The 23,626-nt window shown below is 34.9% G+C and overlaps 3 protein-coding genes across 3 annotated transcripts in view; 1 reads left to right on the top strand and 2 right to left on the bottom strand.

Moving 5' to 3' along the window:
* Nucleotides 1-3,649, bottom strand: part of LOC119834881 — a 6,940-nt gene extending 3,291 nt beyond the window's left edge. The window contains exons 1-2 of the mRNA XM_038359399.1: nt 3,320-3,649; nt 4-3,196 (exon numbers count right to left, since the gene is read on the bottom strand). Of these exons, the coding sequence (XP_038215327.1) occupies nt 4-3,196; nt 3,320-3,370 (3,244 nt within the window). The 5' untranslated portion in view covers nt 3,371-3,649. The remainder of the gene's footprint in view (nt 1-3; nt 3,197-3,319) is intronic.
* Nucleotides 3,650-3,921: 272 nt separating this feature from the next.
* Nucleotides 3,922-7,306, top strand: LOC119835128 (mediator of RNA polymerase II transcription subunit 19). Its single transcript, XM_038359784.1, has 3 exons — nt 3,922-4,214; nt 4,325-4,696; nt 4,967-7,306. Exons 1-3 carry the CDS (start codon nt 4,034-4,036, stop codon nt 5,125-5,127), a joined length of 714 nt encoding a protein of 237 aa, XP_038215712.1. The 5' UTR covers nt 3,922-4,033; the 3' UTR covers nt 5,128-7,306.
* Nucleotides 7,307-7,401: 95 nt separating this feature from the next.
* On the bottom strand, nt 7,402-23,357 carry LOC119834789 (leucine-rich repeat flightless-interacting protein 2). Its single transcript, XM_038359289.1, has 8 exons — nt 22,482-23,357; nt 15,406-15,532; nt 13,928-14,043; nt 13,396-13,542; nt 12,680-12,950; nt 12,049-12,189; nt 11,456-11,643; nt 7,402-10,648 (listed from the first exon to the last, which is right to left on the bottom strand). The coding sequence occupies exons 1-8, from the start codon at nt 22,824-22,826 to the stop codon at nt 10,538-10,540; spliced, it is 1,446 nt and encodes a 481-aa protein (XP_038215217.1). The 5' UTR covers nt 22,827-23,357; the 3' UTR covers nt 7,402-10,537.
* Nucleotides 23,358-23,626: the final 269 nt, after the last annotated feature.

Here is a 23,626-nt window from a genome sequence, read left to right as displayed (position 1 = left end):
TGCATGGATGGGGAAATTCACCAGAATGTATCCTCTTATGTACTTTTAAATAAACTGCTTTTGTAAATTGCAAATTACATTCATCACAGACAAACACTGCGGGAGGAGTACAGAAATGATAAACATGGGGCCACTTTTTCTGTAGGCATCTTTTACACAATACACTTTCTGTGCCATGCTTCCAAAACAAATGATTATTAATATCAGGTTTATTCCTATAGGCAATACCACATCGATAACACAAATGGTGCAATTTATGTTTCCAAACATGGTTAGAAAGCCGTGCCTGACTTTGGCAAAATTCTAAACATACATCACAGGTATGGTGTATCTTTCGAAGATGCACCATTAATCTAAATGAAGAAGAAATAGAGTCTACAATACAGAAGCAACATCTAAACTTAATTACATAGTCAGAATCATAAGTTCCAGGGCATAAATGACATAATAATTCACTATAAGTATAAAAGTTATTTTTACACATAACACACAACAATATAGTTTTTTGATGCATTTTTCGATTATGTAAGTAGAGATCTTTATGTACTGAAGTTTTAAAATAACACTGAAAACATTCAAAATTAAGACTATTTTGCACATCTTCACACTTATCAACACTATCATACGAGTCCAAGTTAATGTATATTGATGAAACCTCATCTACGCCTGTTTTCACCTTTGCTGCTATTGTCTCAGGCATTAACTCTTCTGCAGTAATACTGTTCACTGTTGCTGAAAATCTATGCTCTGCTATCATATGTAAAGCTAGCTGCCCACAGTTTACTGCAATTTTTCGTGCATGATTACAGTAAATACAATTAAAATATGTAGATCCCAAAAATACTTTCAAGAGATCTTTTAATGGATATTTATCTATTGGTCTATCAAGAGTAAGTTCAATAACAGGAGTAGTATCCAAAGGAGTGATTTCCTCAACATTGACATCACCTGTCATATCTTGGTCTTGAAGTTCCGGTTTTGGCTCACATTTTGGATTTACTTCTTCCACATTGGGTTCCATTGGTTTTTGCTCTTCTTCAAGTGGTATAGTCTCAGTATCATCATTAATATTTTCTTGAAGTTCTTGTTCATGTGCCCTTGGTTCAACACTTATTTGTGTCTCATCTAAAGGCACTTCTTCAGACTTTACAGCCATTTCTTCAGATTTTGTTATATTCTCATCAACAGTTAATTTTTCGCTACTATCACTATCAGATGACTCGTCACTAGATGAAGTTTTGTCAAGAAACTCTTTAGGAACTCTGACTGTTAGTTTTGGTACCCTATTTAAAGTATTCACATCCTCAATTTTGTTATCATATATTGTTGTTTTAATTGTGTTTTCTGGTTTGGTGTCCATGGGGCTGTAGATTGGTTCAATATTGTTATTTACAAGTGTTTTCAGAGTTGTTTCCTTATTGTTTTCATAGAAAGTTGTTTTAACAAATGGACTTTCAGCCTTATCACAAATTGTCATCTTAATAGAAGGAGTTTTAGGTTGTGGAGGTTGGTCTAAAGGTTTATCTTTTTCATATCGTTTGGGAGGTCTTCTATTTCGTGATGGTGGTTTATGGCTCATATTTTGTGAGTACTGTTGGCCGATTGTAGGATCCACAGTAGAATTTATAATTACCGGTGATTTAGCACTATTCAAACTAAGCTTCAGCTTTATTCCACCCTCCTTTTCAACCGATTTACTTGGTTCTTCATTTTTAGGTGCTACTGGTTCAGGAATTGATGCTTGAATTTCACTTGTTGATGGAGAATCACATTCATCAGAATAATCATGACTAACCTTATCATCTCCATTTGAGATATGAGAAGGAATGAAATCTGATTCATTTGTAGACTTTGGGCTAGTTAGTGGCTTAGAACTAGGGCTTTCCATTTCTATCGCAGAATCAACAGTGTTACTTGTGTCTTTACCATCAGAAGTAGAATTATTGGAGCTTAAACTTACATCACTATTTACATTATCACTATTATGTATACTATTCATAGCCTTCTGGGATTGTGTTACAATTGTTTCAATTTTTTGCTCATTGGATTCTTTTTTATCACCATTGGGCCTTAATAACTCTTTCATCAATGTGGGACCATTCATATTATGTTGCTTATGCTCTTTGTCATTCCTTGTATGTTTCAAATTATTTGGTTTCAAAGAGTTTTTACTGATAAGAACTGGGACAGGTTTTGGCTTCACATTGTTACAGTCATGATTAAAGAAATCATCTTGCTCACTACATATTTCATCACATGCACAGCACATTAAATAAAAACTTCCATTGTAAACATTACAAAACTCTTCTTTGCTATTGTAGTTAAACTCTTGTACATTGTGTTTGTTAGTTAAGTGTGAAGACAATTTCTCTGCTTTTGAAAACATTCCCAAACAAAACAGGCATATGTGTCGGTTGTGAACTTCTCTCATGTGCAGGAAGAGATTCCAGTTTTCATAATAAGTGCCGCATGCTGAACACAAATACACTTTACGAGTAACTCTAGAAGGGCCACTTGAGCTTGTTTCTGTATGTGTAACACCTTCCGGACTTAGCGCAGGTTCCTTAGCTTGAGCTCGACATACCAACTGATGCTCCTTCAACATAGCCAGGGTCTTGAAAGACATTGAACAACATTTTCGACACTTGAACTTTACCATTGGCTGCAAGCCAAGACTCTGTGCATATTCTTTTAACTGAGGTCCCTTTTCAATCTTACTTTTTTTAAATTGTGATAATTGGCTCTTGGGCACAAGGCGGGGTACAGGTTTGTCGTGTTCATTATCATCCACTTGTGATGTGACATTATGAAATTGACTATGTTCAATGCGTTTTGGTATAAGTTTAGGCGCTCGTGGGGTAGATGCTTTATTCACACTTGTTTCACTAGATTTCACTGAAAACGGTTTTTTCTTTTTGCACACACTATTGTAGGGAGATGAATTATCAACGAAGGGCCGCTTGCCAAGGTGTATTCTCAATGGATTAATGCGTTTTTTAAACTTGTCCTCATGTGAAGTATCCGCGCTGTGTCGCCGTTGTCCATAAGATTTTTCCGGAGGACTCGATGATTCGCCTGCGAAATCGTGTCCATTTGCCGTAAATGTCGCGGCTCGATCACCATATAAGTTACATAGCGCCGCAACGGTATTTTTATCGTCTCTCGTATTTGCTATATTACCATCTTCCATAGTTTTCTGAAAAAATAAAACACGTGCTCAAATGACTGCCGAGAAACAAAAGACATTCAAACAACAGGAACTCAAAAGTTTGATTCGAATTATGATAGCAACAAAAACAAATATCAATGTTTACTATACCTGTAAAATCGTACGTCCAGTACGAGTACAAAAATCGAGATTTGTTTCCATGCATCCGTTTGGGAACAGCGCTCCTTACATCAGGCCTAATAAGAGGCAGCCGCGGGCTGGTCATTCCCGTAAAATGGCGTCACTTTGTAGAGTGTAGATTGGTGTTATCAGAATCACTGCACCATGTTTGTACCACTAGTATCACAATAAACAAACATTTTGCACATTTATACCGACACATTCAGCTTTATTTTATTGAAATATAACTCCTTGATCTGTTTATTTCCAAACACATTATAGAAAATCGTAGCGCGTTACGAGAAGCTAATTCATTTACCATAGACTAAATTTTTACTTTTGCTTTTATAATCGAGTGTGGCGTTCTTAAATTAAACACGTGGTACAGCCATAGATATTGTTTTATTATTTAATGTTTTATAAATTAATATGAACTATTAAATAATAGTTATTTATAAGAAATAGGAATAAAGGAACTGAATTTATTAAAAAATAAAAACACCTACTTTTCGTGAACCAATCCATCACATGAAGTAGAAAAATATTTAAAATTATCTGTGATTGCTGTTGTAACATTTGTTTTCTGTGGTACAAATTAGAGAAGGTTCAGCACAAGAAGGGAAGGGAGTTTTTATAATTTTTTTGTCATTTTATTTCGCATAACTTTTTTATTTATATCCAATTCCGTAGACATGCTTATACAAGATGATGTCTGATCAGTTTAGAAAAGTAGAACCATATTCACCAAAGTCCTCGCCCCGAGGAGCGAGGTCACCAGTTGTTTCTCGACAGGATTCTTCTGGTACCCTCAAGACTACGATCTCACTGGGCAAAAACCCGTCCATAGTACATAGTGGACCATTCTATTTGATGAAAGAACCTCCAGGTACAAATAAAGATTTAGTTCGTAATAATTTCTATAAATATTTTATAAACACGACTACTTTCGCTACCAAATTCTTGTTAATCTCATTAATATCTATTATGCTTTTCTAGGAGAATGTGAATTAACTGGAGCGACAAATTTGATGGCGTATTATGGTCTTGAGCACTCATATAGTAAGTTTAATGGGAAAAAATTAAAGGAATCACTCTCGTCCTTTTTACCTAATTTACCGGGCATTGTGGACGGGCCAGGGCAGGAGGACAATAGTACACTAGGATCTGTGATAGCTAAACGACCCATTGGTGGTAAGGAACTGTTACCATTGACAAGTGCACAACTGGCTGGCTTCAGATTGCACCCTGGTCCTCTGCCTGAGCAATACCGCTATGTGAGTGCCACACCACCAAAGAAACACAAGAGTAAACATAAAAAACATAAGCATAAAGATGGTGCACCTCCCGGCCAAGATACTCCATTACAAGGTATGTACAATATTATTTGTGCAAGTTTATTTGTACAAATATTTATAAGGTAATACAGATCATGTAAAAGGTTACCTGATTAGGTAACCTTGGTTAATAATAGCAAATTCAGGGTTAAACAAAATTCTATAGCCCATCAACATAAATTCTCTAGTTTTTCTCCCACTTTATTTCTAAAAATGTGATGGAATACTTGAAAATCAAAATTATAAAGTTGACTGAAAGAAATAATGCAATGTAATTTTTGATAAACCTCTTAATTCTTCACAGACTCTTCAAATCCAGACACATATGAGAAGAAGCACAAAAAGCAGAAGAGGCATGATGATGACAAAGAAAGGAAGAAACGTAAAAAAGAAAAGAAAAGGAAAAAGCAAAAGCACAGCCCCGAGCATGGTGGGCTCACACCACACCAGCATCCCATGCCTTAGAGATACACTGCTATGTGATGGATATCCGACAGTTTATCACTTATACAATGATATAGAAAACCGATATAAAGTATATAAAATGTTCAAATTTTCTGCTGATGTGTTGTCATGGGTATTTTTACAAATATAGCATGGAAATTTGAAGAAAACATAAATTTCCATCATTTAAATTGTTCATCTAATTGTAATATTGAGATATGTAGAAGGACCAGTCATATTTGATTATAATTTAAGGAACACATAGATAGATTACTGCTATACCACACAGTTTTCTTGTTTGACACTTATGGTTTTTATATCATTGTGTAATATATTATATTTTTTAAACCTTCTCTATATTTTAATTCATACATCTTTATTCTAGAACTCGGTTTCTCTTTTCAGTCTTGAAAAACTAATTATCCAAAGACCGCCTTTAATTCTTTCATATGAATTAAATAGAAAATGTATTGAATAAGGGCACCTAGAAATTTTTTGACAATTAATGAAGTTGTTAAAAAATCTCTCCGGCCTACATCTCTTTAATTTTTAAGAGTATTGTTTCCTTTTTTATTCATCTAGCAATGGTTTGTTAAAGTTATTTATGAAGTAACATTGTAAGAGTAAAGATAATTGTTAGTGCAAGTATAGTTAGTGATAGATTTTAGTTTTTATATCTGAATAGTGAATAAATGTCTACAGAGCTCAAACTATGATTAATCAAAGTACATTGAAAAATTATTGTGAACTGGCTTTTGATGAAGACAAAAAAAAAATCAATTTTAAGAGAAGTTCAGTGACACATGAACTGAAGAAATCTTATATATAAAATTCTCGTGTCACAATGTTAGTCTCTATACTCCTCCGAAACGGCTTGACCGATTCCTCTGAAATTTGGTAAGCATATTGGGTAGGTCTGAGAATCGGCTAACATCTATTTTTCATACCACTAAACGATAAGAGTAAGGCAGAACAGCGTTTGCCGGGTGCAGCTAGTATATGTATAAATATATATTTCCCTCCATTTGCCCCCTTTGTTTAGCCTAATGTTAAAAATTAACCATCAAACTAGAGATTGATCTATATTGGCCGCAAGCTTGCATGTCGCGAGATTAATGTATTAGTTTTATTACCTTTTCTATCCTATGTAGTTTTTCATGTTTCATAAAATGTTACTTTTAAAAGAAGTAGTTTAATGCTTTTATAGAAAAAAAAAAAAAATTGTTGAGAATTAGTTTTCCTTTGAAATGGCATGGTTTTTCATTGAACAGGTAACTTTTTTTTTCATGTCTCGTCCCAACCAGTGTGAAAAATATTTTTCATACTCATTTAACAATAATAAAGTCATTTGTAAAGTCTGTTACGTTTTAGTTTTTGATTAATTCCAGTTTGAGCTTTAACTATTTGTAATACAATTCAACCAATTTAAGTTATTGAGTTATCATTAACACTGTAAGACCTCTAGATTACGATTTCTCCGCGAAAAGACGTTGATTTAACTTTCTATAGCGGGGCCACGGTGGATCTATACTATCTTATTGCAATGTCCCTCAATTCTTCCCTTATCTCATTGTATGGAGCAATATAAATAGCATGATTATAATTTATAAATATTGCAAGAAATAACTCTTATGCTACTTTTCGATATATCGAAGTGGCAGACAGTTTTGCCACCTTGTCTTTAAAATTAAAAAAAAATGTATGATCACGAATTATATAGTCGCGAGTTACACCAGAATGCTAAAAAGTGCAAGTTTTTTTTTTGGTTCAATTATAATTCTGCAATATAAATACTCCGAGACCGACATTTTGACTGAATGAAGAACTTCAGTTGTCAATCAGAACGCACAGTTCGTAATAATCCCTCCCCTTGTATGGTGTAAAATCATAAAATCGGTCCTATTTCGAGATAATTGTTAAAAATATGAATTTGGCCTATATTTCCCTTTTGTTGCTGAGTTCAAAGAGGGTTCAATCATCAGAACAGTGTTAGATTCTACACAAAATAGGCTAAGGTGGCAACACTGGTGACAGATGTATTCATAAACTAGGGGATTGGTGTAGATACAATTTGGCCTACTTGCATAAAAATTGTCAACATTAAAAAAAAAAATCATGTGTTGAACTCCATTACACAAGTCTGTATTTATTTGATGTTATGTATGATTATAATAATAATAATAAGCGAATTTGAAAACTACAGCACTTGTTTTCATTCATGCCTCGTGAACGTGTAACAGAAGTTTAAATATAGAATAAGCAAGTCATATAAAGGTAAGTAAATGAAAGAACGAATTACAGGCGAAGTTTATTAAAAGTAATAGATTTACATAATATTAAGTCAGTTTCGCAGCTTTCGCTCGGTATAAAACGTATGGGTTTTCATTAAATCAAATAAATTAGTAATGCAGCACCAAATACACCATCCTTACAAAATGCCTACTTAAACACTACGCATATGATTTTGGGTCATGTTACAGTCATTAACTGTGACTTCTAACCAGTTCTAATCACAAAATATACATATGATTAAGTTAAAAGACGCTTCACAGTAAAATTATTGCAACTTGAGTTTGCAAATGAAATAATATTGCAATTAGTAGGCAAACAAATCATTAACTTTGCCACCTTTACGAACCTCATAATTTCAATAGAAAAACTGCTAGTGTTTGTAAAAAATATCAAATGCCATTTTAAACACTGAATGTGATAAGCCTAACAAATACAAAGCACTGCACTCACCACAAAAACATCATCATAAGGCATTCGCGTTTACCTGTCTAGTTTAAAGATTATATCATAGTGGTAACTTCCAAACTTTACATCAAACAACGCTAAAGTAATAAATTCCTCGTACAATACTGAACCGAAGAGATCTATTGGACGACATCACAAATGTCACAATTTTGAGCAAGACGTCAAACACCACAAATATTGACACAAAAATTATTGCAATATAAAGTTGCTAAACCCTGTTACGTAATAAATTCAAATAATCAGTTGAATAATTACCAAAATAGTCATATTTTTAATTGTACGACGTCAAATAAAAGATACATATTGCTAAAATGTAAACCATTTAATTAAAATGCGTTCTAAACGTTAGACATTCCTAAGCTATTATTGGACATATTGCATCTGAGACATATATAACCTTCAGTGAAATTGCAACTTCAATTATGCATTAAAAAAATTTCTCCAAAAAATCTGGTTTTATGTCATGACCATATCTTATGTGTTTGTGTACTAGTTATGTATGTTAGCCAAGTCGAGCAAATAAAACAGCAGCACGGCAGTACCATACCTTTTCGCAAATCAGTTAAGTATTTACTCGTTATAATTTCATATCCAAATATAACATGATTCCTGCGAATATAAATTTAAAAAGCGATCCATTTATTGGCAAGTTACGAAATTAGTCGAAAGCGAAAATTGGGCAAGCTAATAAAACATAAAAATTATCTAACCTACAAAAATATTTATACTCGTAACAAATAAATAATCAAGTGTATTTAAAACAATTATTATTAGATTATACAAATTGAATTATAATTATTATACAAAATCATTCACAACGGTCAAATTTACAATACATTAAAAACTAAATGTAATGGAGAACCTAGACAATCTGGTTGCATGACATGCATTTCATCAAACAAAAACATGTATCAATATAAGCCATTTGAACATTTAAAGTGTATTCAAAGTAAAGGATGTAAGTTTGATAAATTTGCATGTCATGTCTCATGATCGTTTAGGACCTGCGTTACAAAAAACAGTCCGTTAATTTTACATATCTACATCTATCTCTGTTTGACACTTTGAAAAAAAAATATGGCTATCTCGCTCTTTAAATGTTACACTATTCAATTTTGACAGTTAAATACAAGTTTTTATATACGAATTAAAGTTTCTATTGAGCTAAGGATCTATGAAAACTTCATATTAGAAGTTAGACATAATTTTACTATGAATATTCTAGCTAGGTACATAGGTAGATGTTTTTCTATGAATTTCATCGTGTAATTGTTTTTATCTATTTCCTATTTTTTACACTACACTGTCTGTCTGTCTATCAATAAATACGAGCTGTTCGATTGTAATCCAGAATTCGTAAATAAATCAAATAATGTAATATTTAAACATAGCGAAAAAAACTTATTTACAAATAAAATATACACGCATGTTCGATATACAGTACACATTTTAACATTCTATGTAACAAATTATACACAAATTGCACAGATATAAAAAATCTTTCACAATGGCAATGTTTAATATTTTCTTCAATCAAATTTCTAAATTTATTGCCATGAAAAGCAAGTGCTTCTAGATTTATTATGACTTGTTTAAAAAAAAATATATATATCGAATGCTTAATATTTATGACTGAATAACTATACAGCATTTTTTATTTATTCTATTTTATCTGTATTGGTATTAACAAAATACACTTTCGAGTCGTTTTTGACTTTTGAAAATTGGAAGTAAGTGTTAAAAAGAAATGCACGTAATAAATCACGACTAGTCGATTTAAATTTCGATTAATAATAAAAATAAATGAGACAAGTGAGAAATCACTGCTGGATCATGTACTAAGATTAATATAAAATGCATATAGTATTGATTAATGTGAATCGCATTTCCACATCATTCTGTAACACATTATTTAATTATCTATTATGCAAATGTTATTTTTATGGCAATGAACAAGTTTTTCCAAATTTCTTTTTCAATTTGATTATTTATTTTTTTTCAAAAATTTTTAGACACCATTGCTTTGCTCCGTACTTCATATACAAATGTTTTGGGAATACAAACTAATGTATACCACAGACTATACATATATAAATATATTGAGCTCGACGCAAATGTGTCAGATCGTGCCGCAAATAGGCTCGAAGCTCCAAAAGTCGAATCGTATACTAAGAGTATTTTTTTATTGTATTGTTTTTTACTTTTAGCATTATAAATGAATACAATGTATGAACATCACCATCCAATATATTTATATTGTACGAGCTTCCTATTGTATTATAAATCTTACTCGAGATTTGCTAAACGGCATATAAAAACATCAATTCCATAAAAATAACACATAGCAGTTAAAAATGTCAAATTCATGAAGGCGTTGCTGTTTATTTGTTATATCAATATAAAATTTTCAGGATAATATACATTGCGTTTTAACTTCTCCAATCCATCCAAATACAATAAAACGATTATCTTTTATGAACCATTGAATATTGACATTACGTTTATTGGTGTCAAAATTGAACTATCCATACGCTAACCGCTTTAAAATAAGGTGTATTATGTTTTATCCACACTGGAGAAAACATAATTCGAAAGTAGTGTGACAACAAAAAAATTGGTGGGTCTAACCGCCTTCACGAACGGGAACCGTGGCCACCCTACACGGCTATCACTGTCACAGCTCCTTGAGCAGAGCGGACTTGGCGTTCTTCAGCTTGTCCAGCCGCTTGGTGAGGTGGCTGTTCTCCGTCTCCAATTCTTCTACGCGATTGAGCGCCTCCCTAGCCTGGAATCCGTAAATTACAAATTTTGAGGGTACTTTCGAAAATTTAAATCTATTTAAGGTATTTTATATATATATATATATATATATATATATATATATATATATATATATATATATATATATATATCTATTTATGTAGCTCTGGTATAGAACACCGCAAAATCGTCTATAGAATATTTGATCAATCGATTTAAATTAACAACAAATTATGAGGGTAGTTTCAAATTTTTTTATTCCGATTGACGCTATTTTACAATTTCAACGGTAAGCTTATCCACAGCTCTTTGCGTGTTAACAGCTAACAGTGTGTGTTAGCACTAATTGATAAAGAAAAATCTATAACAAATTGTTAGGTTTTAGTTCTATTTTTATACTTAGTGGCTAGAATTAAACACCGGGAGGGTTTGTTACTAGCTTTAACGGAATACATTTTTTAAATATATGTACATCTTTTTTTCTGATAGAATTAACAAAAATCAGTATTATTGAACGTTATTGCCATGCGTGTAAAGCCGCCACGTTTAGTGGATGTCTATGTTTAACACATCGAGGGTCACACTAGGTATGAAATAGTACCGTTAACTGTCACCGTTATTGATAACAGCCCAGAAATCAACCACTTCCTGAAAAATGTAATAAAACTATATAAACATACAAATGATTACAAATCCAGTAGCTTGCTAAAAACGCCCCGTACATTCCGCTCTGGTGTGGACAACAACTAACAAAAAACATAAAATTGTTGTTGATCATTTATAAAAAAAAATATATCGCCCAGCCCCACGTGTCACCCCCCCCCGCACGCACCTCGCGCTGCAGGCGGCGGCGCTCCTGCTTGAGCTCCTGCTCGCGCTCGTCCTGCGCGTCGTGGTGCGCGCGCAGGCGCTGCAGCTGCGCCTCGAGGCGCGCCACGGCGCCGGCCTGCAGCGCCGCCTCGGCCTCCGCCCGCGCCGCGCGCCCCTTCGCCTCCGACACGCACTTGCGCAGCGTCTCCACTGCAATTTCATACCTCATATTAGACCATATCGCAAGGTACGACGCACAAAAAGGTGAAAAAATGTTAAATTTACAAAAAACATTAGGTTACAAATTAAAAACAGCTAAATATAAGAAAAAAATTTGATCACAATATCTTACTACATACGAGTATACAACGATACTTTCGAAGAGTTACAAAGGTTCAAATGCCCATCTAAATATATAAAAATCCAGTGTCTTCATGTATATTCCGTATGAATTCTTCACCAACTCAACCGATTTTGTTGAACTTTGGCATTTTATTTGTAAGAATTAAGTTAAGATACAGGATAGTTTTTATTTCAATTAATTATCCCAATAATTTATAATCTTAATATTTTTAATTACCGGGTATGCTAGTTAGTTTATAAGAAAATCCTTACCTTCGTTCTCATAGTCCTGATCGTGATGTGAGGCTACTCCGTTCTGTCGAGCCGCTCGTTCCTCGTTCAGTTGCAGTTTGAGTTTGCGCACTTCCGATTCTAATGCCTGCTTCGAATTCACTAAATTCTGCAACCGGACATCTGGAAAAGAGGATAATTTTCATTGAATTAGAGTAGACAACAAATATATCTATTAAAACTTCCTTGTACCATTCTAAAGAGGATCGAGAGAGAAAAGCGAGAGCTGGTGTTCCCCAGGGATCTCATTTGGGACTATTGTTATTTATTTTGTTTGTGAATGATCGAGTTAATACGCTGAGATGCAATTTATGTAGGTGTGTGATATTATGGAGAAGGATCCGATGTGTTGCAGATCGGCATCGCCAAAAAAAACAATTTTGAAACGTTAACATGTTGGTGTTCTCATAATAGTATGACGAAGTTTCCAAGCACATTTTCAATTCGTAGAGCTGTTTTTTGCTACCTTTTTAAGAAATCGTCTCCATCCTTAACCTACGCGAGTTCTCAAGTGACTATTTATTTATTACTTTACAACAAGTCGACAAGATTCTCCACACTCCATTCGATATTCCGAAATTCTTGGTCCCACAAACGATATCAAAGCACTCACCCAGCGTCCCCTCGCCCCCGTCCTCCAGCAGCGCCTGCGACTGGTGCGAGACGAGCGCGAGCGCGGGCACGGCGCCCCCACCCCCGGCGCCCCCGGCGCCCCCGGCGGCCGCGGGCGCCGCGTCGCCCGCGTCCACGAAGGCGAAGCCCGCGTCGGCGGCGGCGGCGTCGCGCGCGCGCACGGCGTCGCGCGCCGCGCCCAGCTCGCGCTCGAGCGCCGCGTGCTCGCGCTTCAGCCGCTCGTGCGATGAGCACTTCTCTTTGTGTTCACGCTGCGGAACGGTGATATTCAATTAACTATATAGATTATGAAAAACTCGTCAGAACGCGCTTTCCCATGAAAAAAGTACATGGCGAGCCGCGGCAGCGGCCGGCAATTCCCCAAATCGACTCTAGTCCGTTTCCCATTCGCACATAAACCAATATGGACTAAAATAGAACCTCCTATAGGTAATTGTAGATTTTAACACGTATTCTCTAGTTCAACATAGGCATTTAGTTACAACTAGTTCTAACTAAGAAGAACGCGTTCTAAAGTTAAAGGGGTTATAACTGTAACACATAAAAAAATAGAAAAGGTATTTAAAATCGTCGAAACAGACATAAAGTTACTGTACTTTAATCGTGGATAAATGGCTAATTATAACCAATGATATGGTGTACCACAAGGTGCATTTATATGTAGTTTTTCTTTTAATATGTAGCGTATTTATTCACCTGTAGTTGCGCGTATTCTTCCTGCAACTCCTCTATCCGATCCTTGAGCAGCTCCAACTGGTAGGCGAGCGCCGCCTTGTCGTTATCCAACTGAGCATTCAATATCATCGCTTTGCGGAACTTCTCCTCCACTTCTTTTAGTTCGTGCTGTAATATGCAAAACAATACTATTACACACCTTTTCTCTAAATTACACAAAAACGTAGTTTAATAGCATTGAATTACTTTATGAATGATTTGACGAGGTGGGATCAAATTTTTTCTATTCTTTCAAAATTTCTCAAAAACGTAGTTATTAAATACATAAGAAGATTTCAATGTCTGCGGTTTAACCACTGTGTGTGTCAAAAAGTATGAAATTGTATTCATAAAATTGTATTGTCTCCACATAATGCATCAGCTGATCAAGGGCCATATTGTGAGATATTTTGTCATAGTATATACAAGCCTAAACCCTTATAGAGAGAAAGAGAAAACAAAAATGTGCTGGAAGTATATTATCTCATAAAGTGCGTGTGCAAAATGGATTTACCCTCAAGTCTTTTATACTGAGCACTTCATCAGAATCCTCTGAACTCCGTCTGGGCGAGTGGAGACCGGCCGGGCTCAACGCGGCTAACCTGGCTCCACCTCGACGTCCCACAGTTTCTGAAAGCGTTTCGAGATTATTTGAAGAATATTTAGAGATCACCTCAGCGCTTTTATTATTTTCACTCATAGTTTGTTCGCTGAAATTTTAGAATTCATCACGTAGGTGCAGGAGAAGACAAAATAGTAATCAACGGATTTAAGCGTGCCACTATTCTAAAATTAATGCAATGTTTGAGGCAGAGGAGATATGAACTTACTCATCGTAATTGTAATGTGCCTAAATATTCTGATAACTATAAATATGTTAACTGTTCGGAAAACGCTCATTGCTCTGCATCTATTTAAGAGCACATATGATTTAAAAGTAATTTTCTTTGTGCACTAGCGTTTTACATATTTTGAATTCAAGTCAAACTGTTTAAGTAAATAAACATTCCAAGAAATCATTGCAACATAATATGCTACAACACTGCATTTCAGCAAAAAACAATAACAGCCAATATATATCTCAAATTGTAAACGATCGCTGAAATTACAAATTCGCGTATAATTTTGTGCAAACTAGTTTTGCAATGCAAAAGTAAACAGACTTCGCATAATTAATCATGACTATTGACACAATGATCACAAATTTCGTCATTTCGCGCGACGACATTCGGCAATTTGCATCAAACGCTAAATGTCTCAGAAACGAGTTTCATTAACGTTATCTATGCAATATAAAACTCATTATGATTGCATTTAGTTATGTAGCCAACCGACAAGCAAACTTATTTATAGATAGATAATTCTCAACCGACCCAAAAGAAGATGGTTATTAATACGAATGTTTTAATTTTATTTACTTTGATACCTCAGAACCTTCTACTGAGTGAACGGATTTTGATGATTTTTTATTCGTAAGCTGGTGCCTCCCGTGTGGTCTCATTGAAATTTGGTCTAGTTCAGACAATTTCGTGGAAGGCGGATCAGATATTTGTTATATTTTATTAGATGTTGCACGTTGAATATCATCACATATCATTTATTTCGATGTTATCGGGAAGTTACATTTCAAACTTAGCGCATCACACATAATTGGAGTTAAAACTTAAATAGCAACTGGGACTTCAATCGGAAATTATATACAGTTTCATATCAGGATTTTGCAAACTCTTTCTCCTCTATCGAATCCTGTACATCCATTAAGAACTTGTTACCTGTAATTCCTTAAGGTTATGTCTCTAAACAAAAAACACTGATTGTCCTGTTGCAATATTCAGTATGGCTTTAACAAAAATGGAAGTCCATGGGCGAATTTACAAACCTTATTGGATGAACATGAAATTAATGTTTAATTTTTTGCACTTCCTACCTATCCTCCGCAAAAAAGAACCATCATAATCATTCCAAGTAGCGAGATCGTGTATAGCGACATACCTGCATACATGTCGTAAGCCTTGTCGGCATGGTCCTCCTGTTCCCTCTGCTGCCGTTCCAGCTCTCGCATGCGGATCTCGCGCGCCTCAGCCCGGGCAGCCCGCCGCGCAGCCAGCCGCTGCTCCGCCTAGAAATCCACAAAAAAACATATTCTCATACGACTGTATTTTACGATTTTTACACGCTTTTTATTAGCTTCACCTGTATGTTTGTTTGTTTGTATGTTTGTTTGTTTGTATGTTTGTTTGTTTGTAACTGACTTCTTTGGGCGCGATTTTGACCCACTTTAAACGGCCAGATTTCGTTCAAACTTTGTAGATTTATTGAGGACCGATGACAATACACTAATTTGATAAAATTATTCCAGTTTTCAATTTGCAAAATATGATTTTTGTTAAAGCGTGTTTTATAGTTTTTTTAAACTATTATATTTTATTTTTTATGTAACTCGGACAACACCGCGGGTTTTCAAAAAATGTCACATGGTGTCATAAATAATGTAGTCCTGTATTAAAATTAATTTCATCAGTTCTTTGATGCTCAAGACAATCGAGAACATAAGTCACCTAACAAAACAAAACTCCTATTCAGTATCATTTACATTTATGATGCAACTGATTTGATTCTAATCAATTCAAACTCTTTTAATTGGAAAAATAATACTTAACACAAAGAGATTGTTGGCCCAAAAAACTGATTTTAAGAACAAAAAAAAATACATAATCCTACTAATATTTTAAAAGGGGAAAGTTTGTAAGGATGTGTGTGTTTGTTACTCTTTCGCGCAAAACCTACTGAACGGATTGCAATTAAATTTGACACATAGATAGCTGGACAACTGGAACAACATATAGGCAACGTTTTATCTCGATATTCCTACGGGATACGGACTTAGGCGGGTGAAACCGCGGGGCGCAGCTAGTATTGTAATATTAGTAGGATTATAACGTTTATAAGGATACAATGAGTACACCGCTTATATAAACCTGATAACACTGTTCGCTTAATAATAAATGAAATACTGAGTATTATATTGTATGTGTATTGAAAGATTCGAAGTCGATAAAAATATTACAATTTTATAACAAAATTGTATTCGTTTTTTAACTATTAATTCATTGAAAACGATCGTAAAATTATTCATAATAGAGTGACTCATAAGGTCGCTGATACTTGAACTTTAAAATATTTGGTAGAACTGGTTAAATTGATATTAATACTTAAAATAGATTCTCGTATACGTAACATTTTCTAGCTATCGAAAGTAGCAAAATTCGTTCCACCGATAAGCAACAGTGCGGTCATAATGCTACAGCCACTCGTGCTTTATGAGAAGGCGATTTCTTAATCAACATTATTAATAATCAATATATCTATATAGCCGTCTATTTTTCAAACAAATAACTGCAAAGCATACAAGGTTATATAATAATATCTCTTCGATAACTGCCTTCATTGAAAATGTTTTCAGGATATTTTTAGGTTATGATAAGATTTCCTTCAATGCCAAAGTTGCAACTCTTTCAAAATTAGACTATTCTAAAAATAACTGTCAGGTAAGAAGCATTTTACAACACGGATTAATATGAAACAACTTGAAGTTTCTTGGCTTGAAACTGCATGTATTTAATAAGAGATAGATCATTTATTTTTATCATCATCCTTTCATTCTCTATTCACATATACATAATTATGTCCTTTTTAATTATTATTTACTGCTAAACTTCAAAACATTGTAGGCGAGTTAGGCGAGCGTTCGCGACTCATCGATTAATAACAAAGAGGGGAACCACCCAGTCTAGACGACTGTGCTTTTTACGTCACTTCACTATTTGGGAGTGTTTGTAAAAAATTCTCTAACAAAGTTTCATGTCACGTAATCAACAGGATTTTCGCCCAGTACCTAATGGCTCTTTACTGTACTGACTGACTGTTAAACAATATATAAAAATACATTAATGCTAGGGTTATGTTAATTGGCGCTTAAACAATATATGACAAACATAAAGTAGATTGCTTAACGAATGTCGATCAACCAAGCTAAGCATCAATCAAGAAGCGAAGACGTTACAACAACAACAAGTTGTAAAATATTATCTCGCGATTTGGAACGATATCCCAGCGCGATGAATTAAATGCATTTTGAAATTCCGAGTCTTCGGCTAACTATGAACTTACCTTAGGAAAATACAAAGAAACCATGTATCAATTGTGTGCCTTCCGAAATGATTATATTATGATTATTGAAAACAATATATTTTTAAGAGCTAGAATTAAAAAAAAACGCTCAACAACGATTCAAAGCCCTTCTTAAAAATAGACAGATGTTAACAAAGAGTCGTCCGCTGGATGAAATGGATGGTGTATGCTACTAAAAAGACACAACTATTGTTTGAATCGATACTTCAAAATATGAAAATCGATAAAAATCGGAATCGGAAATTTGATAGTCAATAAAAGATAATAATAATTGTGCATTCCTTAGCGAAATACAGCGACGGCGGCCAAAGACCGTGGAGACTAGTCAACTGTATGCATGTAGGTATGCGCGCAAAATCCTAATGCATTTCTCTAGAGCTCTCTCTTAATACCCTGGGGCGGTAGATCTGTAACGACCGGATAATTCAAACCATAATGAAGTTTTGCGTTCTATGAAAACTGGCAAATATCTGTGATTGTAACTTGAAACTGAAACTCGGGTTATTTGGGCACAATCTTCAAATCTGGGTTGCTGCTGTGATTTAAATTTTGGAAGAACAACCTGATGTTTTTAACAATGAACATTGGTTAAAAGGATGTTTTTTTATAAAATAGCGGCCTACTATGCTTAATGGTAAGCGATCACCATCGCCCATAAACATTCGCAGTTGTAGGCTAGTTAGTGCCTCTGCGAATGCGTTGCCTGATTTTAAGAGGTAAGGGATAAGGAAAGGATTGCCGACATTGAGGATTGACGACAAGAAATAAGGACTGGGAAGGGTTAGGAAATGGATACGATTCTCCGTCGTGTCGTAGTAATAAAACTTTGGACTTCTTTAGAGATTGCACTTCTTTGTGAATATGGGACGGTATTTTTTAACCAGACGATCGACTCACTCTTAATAAAGGAATCGTACCTGCGTCACTTCTTTCTACGAATACTTAGGAGTTAAGACCCGTTAGTCGTCTATATAAAAGTGTGGTTGATCCTTATGCGAGTAAAGACCGCTACCATATAAGTCGCGAGTAATGGGGTTTCCGAATTGGTAGCGTCTGCTGTAACTGTCTAGTTAGAAATACATTTCGTCATCCTTTCCAGAGAGGCCCATATCCTTTTCCTTACACTTCCTTTCCCTAATTCCTATTCCTTTCCTTAATTCCTCTCGCCAATCCTTTCTTAACCCCTTCCCAATTTAAAGTCGGCAATCCATTTGTTGCGGCATAAGGTCTGCAATGGACCTTATGCCTCTCTAAATGTTTATGGGCGGTGGTAACGCTTACCATCAGGCTCATTCCACCAGCTCCATTACCGACTGTGACATAAAAAAAAGGCAGATTATTTTTAATACAAAAACATATACCTTAAATCCGACGAAATTGTACATTGACATGTGGGCGTATTATTGTGACACTGAATGGTTTAAACGTATTTTTAACTTAATCTTCTGTGGCATCGCACCCTCAATTACCTGTAGCTTTCTAGATTAGGTAGTGTATTTTGGAAGATCGATATCGTGAGAATGGATACAGTAGAACAGATGTTGTTTTTACCATTTGTCTGAATAAATCTAAAACCTGACATCCACATTGGCAAACCCGTCGACCGATTGCTAACCGTAAGTGTCAATTAATAAATGAAAATTAAATAAAAGCAAAGCCTCAGATAATCTCGCGCTCGATTTATGACACCAATAAATTTAAAAGTCAGTATCGCAACTATAACGTTTATGTCAAAACATTTTCTTTAACGGTAGAATTAATATCATATATATCGGAGTCAAAGTCAGAACGTAGCATGAATAATTTATACGAATGGATATATAAAGTGGCACAAAATCACTAATCCATACAAATAGAAAATTAACACATACTCAATAATTAGCACGTAAGTTATAAAAAATTTAATTTTAACGAAACTCGTTTACGAATACTGCTGTGTTTGTTATTGGATTAACAAGCCTGGAAACTTTTACGCTTAAATTGTGAAAACTATCATCATCAGCAGCATTCTTCGTCGGTTCTTCGCGATTTTATCCTCCGCCGTAAAGAGTATCGGTAATGACGATAATGTGGGGAATGCTTTTTTATATTACACATTATCTTGTTTTTTAAATTTATATTGCACGCTCGTCTGGTCTCGCACTCCCGACTTTTCCTTGACAGTTCGTGGTCCTAACCATCGAGCCAACACTGTTTTATAAAATAAAATGAAATCTATAAAGTGTTTACCATAATACACCTTAGTATTTAAACATATTCGTATTTCTTTTCTAAATAACCAATTATCGTACCTAAATGTCCGGGATATTTATATAATATATCAGTAAAAAAATCGTAAATCGTTTACCATATCATAAATTGGTGTAGTGAGTTTGGAACACACATCCTTTAGTGCAACGGTCCGTAAAAAACGTTACTTATCATTTACACGTATATAATAAAAGATTAGATACTTTTAAAAACTGTACCTAAGTGTAACTAAAGTGTACTAAGTAACCAAGACAATCTAACGCAATAATTTTAAGGCGTTAATTGGAAACTCTTTGGTGATTTAATTGTGAAAAGCCCTTTTTTAATAACTCAGCATCACACAGTATAGCGTGTTGAATACTACCTACTATTCAAATACACACATGTCAGTATTGTATACGTAGGAACGTAAGAAATGCGTAAATATTTATAACACGGAGATAACGCCCTACATCTAGTCAGATTATTCAAATGTTTTTAATTGCTTACAATAAATAACGTTGCCAGATTCACTATTTTATTTAATTTTTTTTTTATGCGGTGGGATCTATAAACTTCGAATCATATACGTAATTAAATTCGTCGTAAATGAATGTTACGTATAAAATAATATATTACGATTAGTTCGAAAAGAAAATCATCTCTATTACCCTAGAGTTCGTTTAGTCACATATTTATGGATATTTGTGAATCGTGTAAGCACAACTACTGAATAGTCAATCTCTAAGTGGATGGACGAGTGTCGAATCGAATATAACCTAGATGGTATGTCTATAATTATTACAGGATGAAGTGTAGGATTTTTTGTTTTAAAAAATAGCTCTAGTTTGGCCTATCAGAGCAAGGTAAGAGTTTAAACTCAACACAGACAACATTACGTGTTAAACAATAATAAATAAATGCACATGATATGGAAGATGGAATTAAATACTGTATTCATATGTCATGACAATATTATGTCATTGTGTGCGGAGTTACTCACGCTGATAAATTATAATCTCAATATTTCAAGTACACGTCCGGTTATGTGTTACAAAACAACCTATAATTAATTAATTTTTAAGCTTAACTAGCTCTGTCAAGCGGCTTTGCTAGCGTAGACAAAGTCAAAGATGGACAGTCCAGGGGATTCGGTTCCCTTTGGAATTCCAGTCTTAAGACTATCCTATGTCCTTAATCGGGTTACAAACTAAACTATATCCATAGCGCGTTCAAGCGATACATGATTCTGTTGATACAACTATATAAATATACCAATCTCTATGGTTTTTTTTTAAATAACTATAATAATGGCATAGAACAGAAAAAGTTAAACAATTGACTCGTAATTATCAAGCAAATGCCTTTAGGTTCACTCCATTAGTGAAGTACGGAACCTTTGGCGGTCAAGCGGATCTCGCACTTGACCTGTGTAATTAGTATCAAGTCACATGATAAATGTCTTACCGACGTTCGACACTATCTTCCTCAAATGTCAGTGCAATATTTACAGTAAATCGTCATCTAATTTGCCATGCATTGACCACAAACAAATTTGACTTCGTATAAGGAACGGTGAGAGACATTATCCAGGACAGTACACCCATATTGTGATGTTTATTGACTAGCAAAAACATACTCACATACAACAATAAGAGTTCAGCGGCTAACCGAACGATAATCTCCACGTTCGACATATCAAATGGTACCACCAAGGTCGTGCGTAATTATAAACCAACACAAGTGTTTTAGCAGGCCCCACATGTGCACTGGCACCAACCGACCAACATTTGGCCACAGAGTTTATAACTCAATTCTATAATATAAAAGTTATACACAAATTTCGTGTGTTGAGCAGGTGCTAATATTAAGTTCAAAAAATTCTATTCCAGCATAACCACTGTGATAAATTGTTGTCGTGTCAAAATATGACCATCTCGGTCACAACTCAATCAACAACCTATAAATATGTTACGAAAAAATTTACTTTTAGAAACACTTTCATACGGTTTATTCACAACGAGTCATGGTATTCTTATAAGATTTTTCGCGATTTATTCACTGTTCAAGCCCACATGGAGCTGCTGATGTCACCACGCACTTATAGTTCTATGACACTCATAGAATAAACAATAGTTCGCACCGGCTATTATGCAAATAGACGCAAAAGTAACCCAACAGTTCGCAACTCTAAATATCTCCTCCCCATCGCACCTGTATTTGTCACGTATTCAAACTTAGCACTGACACCGTGACATTTGCATTACTGTGCTACGAATAATGCTCCTAACCTCGATAACTAAAGTTCAATTTGCTATATTTTAAATGGTCTTACGTAAAGCGACCATACCTGCTTATGAGCAGCGCAAACAATCGCCAGAGACAATTTTACAACAGCGGCCTTAAACGTCATACGTGATGAAAAACGATAAAATAATACCGTGGATAATTTGTATTGACAACACTCGACAGCAGGACCACACTAATTAATATTCGAGGAAATCTTTATTTTCGGTGACTAATCCTGCATTCCAAAATAAATACGTGTATGGTAATCTCAATGACAACATTTATTGCACATAAAAATGTTAATAAGGCATGCAATAGAAGGCTTAGAGGTCAGAATGCCACAAAAGAAACATACATACATGATTGTGTTGGTCTCCAAGGATACCAAGGATAGGGTTATCGTCACCGTCGGAATCCTTCCGAGCGTCAACCGTTTCCACCTCACTATGTTGCAAATCACCATTCGTCTCACAATTTTCCACACCAATTACACCGTCCAAACCGTTGATATCGCTTTCGTTACAGTCATTTTCACTACTCAGGGTTGTGTTGATTGTTTCGTTGACGGGTATACTGGAAGATTTCGTTTCATCCTTCCGTTCAACGAGATCATCATCGGAATCGCCAAAGTCAGCGTCCGTGAACGCGTCTCCGCTCTCTTCATCGGTGTTTTCGGGCGTAGCCATTTCGGTTCTATTACCCATACTGCAATTGAGTCACTTATTGTCTATTATTCGAAGAAAATAAACAAATCTTGGTGCTTTGTTTTCACATTCCCGGCTACGATCAACAATCACGTTGCAGTCCCACATGAGACACTTGAATAGAAAGGATGAACGCAATTTGTGCGCGATTTTCTTGATGCACTTTGTATTGGACGACGATACATGAGTTTATTTCGTTATCTAATCAAAAATCCACTTTATTCTTATATCAGCTCTCGATATGTTTCCATTGTTCGTTACGAACGATAAGCCGTCACCCAAATATCACAATTGAGCTGTTTTGTTTATGCAATTTTATTATTTATCAACAAACTTTAATAATTCTTTTGATTCTTTTCCACGTCTGTAGTATTTTAAACTTCGTTCAAAAACTACGGGCATTGACAACCAATAAATGATAGGCACAAGTAACGTCGGTTAATTACAAGGGCGTTAATATTTTAATTATTTTTTACACTCGTACACACGTGCTGCGACCGCGACGTCGCCGCAGGACTGGTGCGCGCCATCGCTAAACCGCGACTATCACTTTCGTAATCAAACCGTCGCAAAGTATTATTGCGGCAGGTTTAGAGGACGCGAGGGGTGTATCCAATTATCATCGAGTTACCGTTTCGCAAATTGAACCGGATTATAATCTGAAGTAAGCTCGTTATTTAATTTTTATTGTGTATTTTTTGTTATAATTTAATTGTATTGCGCCTAAATATTCAATATAAGTTAACCGTTATTGAAGAAATAAAAAAGCGTACCGTTTTTTTTTAAATTCAAGTTTGGAA

The sequence above is a fragment of the Zerene cesonia genome, chromosome 20 (genome assembly GCF_012273895.1).
Source record: "Zerene cesonia ecotype Mississippi chromosome 20, Zerene_cesonia_1.1, whole genome shotgun sequence".
Classification (NCBI taxonomy): Eukaryota; Metazoa; Arthropoda; class Insecta; order Lepidoptera; family Pieridae; genus Zerene; species Zerene cesonia.
Note: the sequence above shows the minus strand (reverse complement) of the source record. Positions and strands in the feature narration are given on the sequence as shown.